We start from the raw sequence: 6,000 nt of genomic DNA on the forward strand, positions 1-6,000 counted from the left end.
TTATTTAAAAGCATCAAAGGGCTTTTTTTTTACCTAAAAAAAAGGAAAAGAGAGAAAACCATTTGATTCTTTAAAAGTAATTGATGCAAAGCAAATATACTGCAAGGTATCAGAGACACTAGATCATTAGAGGCAGTGCTGTCACAGGTAGCTACTCTGATTCCTACCCTCCATTGCTGAGCTCCACACAGTGCTGTGTTCTTAACTTTCCTTATATGGCTATTATCAAGTTACCTCTATGCACCAACTTCTAAGATTATTTTTCAGGAGGATGTGTATGTATTCTCTACTGGAACAAAACTCAAACATGTAACATAAAGACATACATTCAAGGAAGGCAATTACAAAAGAATGCTACTTCATGGACTTATGTTAGACTTATTCCATCTGATGTCAGCATAGCCAAATTAAATTGTATTTTATACCAGTATTAACTCACCATATTTCAGGTGCAATAAGGCACAATGTCTTCTAACTTTTACAACAAGCAGGATGTATTGTGAGACCAGGACACTACAGTAATCCTTTTAAAGTGGAATTGAATATAGAAAAAATATTTTCAGCTCTTTCTCTTTACTTTGAAGCCATCATTGTGCCCTGGCTGTGGCTGCTGCCTCTTCTCTACACTTTAGGGCAATCTCATTTGCTCCAGACAGATGGCCAGGTCTACCCTGCATATAATAATCTACATTTTCTGTGAGGTAGTCCATGACCCATGTGAGAATTTTTAGAAAGATTACAGATGTATAACTCAGTACTTTGCTCAGGAAATGAAGAGAACACAAGCTAGAGGAATCTAGGCATGATTTTTCAATTACCTTGTCCCATCAAGTCTTCAATATATTTAGGGACAATATTTAGTTTACATATCTTGACTTTTTCTCACAATTAAAACTATGTCAAATGCAATAATAGATATGGATGGAGCATTAACATACAGTTGCAGCCAGCTACAAAGCCTGTGACCTACAAAATGTCTTTCCTAAAGATATGTAGTGCTACAGAAATTGTGAGAGTAGCCAACAAATGTCTGATTTGACTTAAGGCTCACTCCACAAGATGAAGCCCATACCTTGACATTGCTTGGGTGAGCAAGGCCTAGAGACTTCTGATAAAAACCAAACATGACTGGTGTAAAGTAAAAAAAAAAAAAAAGTATGACTAAAGTGACTCCTAATGATTTTCTGCTATACTCGTATATCAGTGCCTTATTCAGTCATCATGCGAGAAGCATGCTCTAGCAGCACTTGGGAATAGACATAGAGACTCAAAGTCACACATCAGGAAGAAAGAGAGTCTGCATGGTCAGTCTCCATTAAATCCCTGACCTCAGAGCTCAGGGAGCCATGCAGTAGAGGAGGTGCAGAGTGTTAAGAGCCTGACAGGATGGAGGACACAATCATATGATCCTCTGAATGAGTGCAAGTGAACTCACAGGGACTGAAGTAGCTGCCACAGGGCCTACATTGGTCTGCACCCAGTCCTCTGAGTATATATTATAGTCTTAAGCTTAGTATTATTGTAGGACTCCTGAGTGTGAGAACTAAAGGGCCTCTGATCCTTATTCCTGTTCCTAGTAATCTTGCTCTTCTGTTGGGTTACTTTGTCCAACTTTAATAAAATGAGTGTTGCTTTATCTTACGATATTTTACTTTGTTAGAATTCAGAACTGTTATTTTCTAATGACAGTCAGAAAGTAAGTGGATATTAAGGGGAGGGGAAGTGGGGAGAAACTGACAGGAGTAGAGGGAGGGAAAACTATAATCAGGATATATTGTATGAGAAAAGAATGTTTTCAATAAAAGGAAAAAAAAATGAAAAAAAAAAAAAGATATGGTAGAAATAGAATACCATACTGAGTTTCTGAACACATGTTGGAACCAAACTGAAGGGTGCATGAGACCTCTAAAATGAAAAATGCAAAGAAAAACTACAAATATCATGAAAAAGTTCTTTTCTATTACCAAATTTCCCATAGTTTCCTATTGTTTTCAAGACAGCTAAACAGAGAGTTTACATCTATAATTTTGGCACATACAAAGGATGAGTTAGGAATTCTAAAAGTAAAATGTTCTCACTCACAGAGACCAGGTTGCTGTAATTCTCCAACATCACATCAATGTACAGAGCCCTCTGAGCAGAGTCCAGGCATTTCCATTCCTCCTGGGTGAAGTCCACAGTCACATCATGGAATGTCAACAGACCTTGAAACAAACAAACAAACAAAAATATGGCCATATGCTATTGGGTAGACTGCTTTCCTAGATAAAAAGAGACTTTAGGAAACTGGGATATAGTCGAGTAAATACAATAACTCAATCAGATGATTTCTAATATACTCATACTCTATACTGAATGTTCTAACTCTGTAAAACCAGGATGACACAACCGTCTCACAAGCGTATCCATAAAACAACACACGCATTTAAGGTCTGGACATGGTTACCTATGTGTTAAGGATGCTGTGTTTATGTCCCACAGAATCTCTGTGTACATGTCTCAGAAGGAAAATTCATGATTAAGAAATGTGCTTTGAAAGCCAGGCGTGGTGGTGCATGCTTTTAATCCCAGCATTCGGGCAGCAGAGGCAGGCGGATCGCTGTGAGTTCGAAGCCAACCTGGTCTACAAAGCAAGTCCAAGACAGCCAAGGCTACACAGAGAGACCCTGTCTCAAAAAAAATCATGTAAAATTGACACTGAGTCAATCCTGTAGGTACTCGGACTTTACATGATTCTATTCTAACATGTTCAGCTGGGATGTTTAAACTCTAGGACCAGTGCCACAACATTAAGGACTTAAGGGGCAGACATTGAAAGCAGAATATAAGATCGGCTTCATCGGCAAACAGTGTGGTTTTCTGTCTACAGTAAGAAGTGTATCAATACTACATACTGGCTGTTTTAATATTTTTTAAAATTTTACTTATTTATTTAATTTTTGTAGGATTTTTGGCTGTTTAAATATTAACATAAAAAAATCAAGCAGTCTATGGAATTAATTTGAACCCCTACCAAGCAGGTAGAAAAAGTCACATCAGCCACATGTTATAGTCTAAAGCTTTCCTAACAATATCCATAAGGCAACTTTGACAAATAACAATTTCAAAAGTTTTGAAGAAAAATTTACACTCAATGAGTTATAAAATTTGAGAAAAGTCCAAAAACACATTAAATAATATTTAAGTTAGAACTAAGCATCTACACATAGGTATAGTAACTTTGTATGCAGAAGTGACACAGATTTCATGTGAAAAATTGAATATATTAAACTGTGTGAAAATTATAGTCAGTGGCAGCGCTTTGTAAATGTAATACAACACAGAAAACAGCTCAGGAGAAAATCTGAACCACTATGTCTGAATTTTGGGGTCCTCAATGTGTACTGTTTTAAGTTGTACTGTCTAACGGGTTTTGGGTTAGTAGTGTTTTATGATTCTTCCTTTATTTCTCTGAAAATGTCAAATGGTGACATATTCTGACCATCCAATAATTATGGATAGAAATGAAAATCTGCAGGTCAGAACCCATTTCCAAAATCTCTGCTTTAAAACACTGACGCTTCAGGGTAGGGAAATAGAGCCATTGTTCTCACAGGAGCTGACTAGAGCAAACAATCATGAGGATTGTTCTCTCTGCATCAAGTGTGATGGCTGACACACAGCAATCAGTCACTGCTCTCAAGACAGTTTTACTCATGCATTCCACAGAATGGTAGATACCACGCCCCAGCCAGAAAAAGGCTACATAATTGTATCCTGCTAGGCAAAAGGGGAAAAAGGAATGAAAAATACCGGTATCTCTAGTTTGAGAAATTACCACTAATTGCTCACATACTAAGTCAGTTAGGTGAGCAACAATTCTCTAGAGACAAAAGATATGAGGTGTCAATAAATTCATGGGCACACCATCACTGTCGTGATATTAAACACCAAAGAGAAATACCAGTAGACCACAGTTTGAATCTACACTCAAGAATATCAATTTCATGGCAAGATCAAGCCACATACCTGCCTTGTTCAGCATCTACAGTGTGCTTAAATCTTCAGTATTGCCTTTCCGAGCTGCCCAGGGACGGGTCCATACGGCGTTGTTCTTGATTCCCATCGTAACTTAAAAGGGAAGCTTACACAATGTCCGGAGCCCTTGATGTCCTGCAGATGAAAGAGAAGGATGTCCTCAAATTCCTTGCTGCAGGAACCCACTTAGGTGGTACCAACCTTGACTTTCAGATGGAACAGTACAACTACAAAAAAAAGTGATGGTATCTACATCATAAATCTGAAGAGGACCTGGGAGAAGCTGTTGCTTGCAGCTCGTGCTATTGTTGCCATTGAGAACCCTGCTGACGTCAGCATCATCTCCTCCAGGAACACTGGCCAGCGAGCGGTGCTGAAGTTGCTGGCTGCTTCACACCAGGGACCTTCACCAACCACATCCAAGCAGCCTTCAGGGAGCCATGGCTTCTAGTGGTGACTGACCCCAGGGCTGACCACCAGCCCCTCACAGAGGCCTCTTATGTCAACCTGCCCACCATCGCTCTGTGCAACACGGATTCTCCTCTGCGCTGTGTGGACATTGCCATCCCAGGCAACAACAAGGGAGCTCACTCAGTGGATCTGATGTGGTGGATGCTGGCCCGGGAAGTACTCCGCATGCATGGCACAATCGCCCATGAGGACCCATGGGAGATTATGCCTGATCTTTACTTCTACAGAGACCCAGAAGAGATTGAGAAGGAGGAGCAGGCTGCTGCTGAGAAGGCCGTGACCAAGGAGAAGTTCAAGGGTGAATGAAGGCACCAGCTCCTGAGCTCACCGTTGTGCATCCAGAGGTGGCAGACTGCTCTGAGGGTGGACAGGTGCCCTCTGTACCCATCCAGCAGTTCCCTACTGAGGACTGGAGCTCTCAGCCAACCACTGAGGACTGGTCAGCAGCTCCCACAGCCCAGGCCACCGAGTGGGTTGGAGCTACCACTGAGTAGTCCTGAGCTGCTCTGCAGACACCTGAGCAAAAGGGGAAATGGAAGAAAAATAAAGTCTCTAAAAGTAGAAAAAAAATCTTTAGTATTAGAAACCAAGTATTATTTAGGATTAAGAACCAAGATATAAGCCAGATGTGGAGGCATGCCTGTAATCCCTGCACACAGGGAGGCAGAGGCAGGTGGATCCCTGTGAGTTAGAGGCCAGCCTGGTCTACAAAGCAAGGCCAGGATGGACAAGGCTACACAGAGAAACCCTGTCTCAAAAAACAAACATAACAAACAAAACAAAACAAAAATCATCCAATATATAAGTCTCTTACAATTTCCTTCCTTCCTTCCTTCCTTCATTTGTTCACTTTCCATCCAATTGTAGCCCCCTCCTTTGTCACCTCCCAGTTCCACACTCCCTCCCTTCTCCCCTCCCCTAGTCCTCAGAAAGGGGTTCTCCTCCCTTATCATCTGACCTCAGCCTATCAGGTCTCATCTGGACTGCCTGTATACTCTTCCTCAGTGGCCTATCAAGGCGACCCAGCCAGAGGCAAGTGTCCAATGAGTGGGCACCAGAGTCCACGTGAAAAGTAGCCCCTACTCCTCATATTCTGACTTCTTCTTCAAATTCTTTCTTCAGAGACTTGAAGTTTCTTTCATGCAAGTCTTTCACTTGCTTGGTTAGAGTTACACCAAGATACTAAGATGTTGTAGCAACTGCTCCATGTGTTTCAATATGCCTTTTTATAACCATGATCCAAGGAAATGTGACAGATATCACAAATAGAACCTACACTGTACATTAGCATATGAGCCTTCCTGCAATAATATGTAAGAATATGCAATCCTCTATAGCAACTGGACACCACATTTTTTTCTTTGTTTATGTATCACAGTGAAAATATTTTGAAAATTAAAGGTCATAAATCCATGAGGAATATTTGCCTTCAGAAGGAAAGAAAGAAAGAAAGAGGGGAAAGGGAAGAATTGAGGAAAGTACAATAGGAGATGTGGAATTACGGAATTATCA

General features: G+C 40.7%; 1 protein-coding gene and 1 pseudogene across 2 annotated transcripts in view; one reads left to right on the forward strand and one right to left on the reverse strand.

The window, feature by feature from the left end:
• The window catches only part of LOC311592011 (uncharacterized protein), a 107,608-nt gene extending 103,465 nt beyond the window's left edge, over positions 1-4,143 (reverse strand). Inside the window, exons 1-2 of the mRNA XM_084771925.1 lie at positions 4,009-4,143; positions 2,079-2,204 (exon numbers count right to left, since the gene is read on the reverse strand). Coding sequence (XP_084628051.1) covers positions 2,079-2,204; positions 4,009-4,024 — 142 coding nt within the window. The 5' untranslated portion in view covers positions 4,025-4,143. The remainder of the gene's footprint in view (positions 1-2,078; positions 2,205-4,008) is intronic.
• Positions 4,132-4,982, forward strand: LOC311592029 (small ribosomal subunit protein uS2-like; annotated as a pseudogene). The gene has a single exon. The product of its transcript is annotated as a small ribosomal subunit protein uS2-like (transcript).
• The last annotated feature ends 1,018 nt before the right edge of the window (positions 4,983-6,000 follow it).

This window comes from Acomys minous (assembly GCF_964271855.1).
Source record: "Acomys minous genome assembly, chromosome: 2".
Taxonomy (NCBI): domain Eukaryota; kingdom Metazoa; phylum Chordata; class Mammalia; order Rodentia; family Muridae; genus Acomys; species Acomys minous.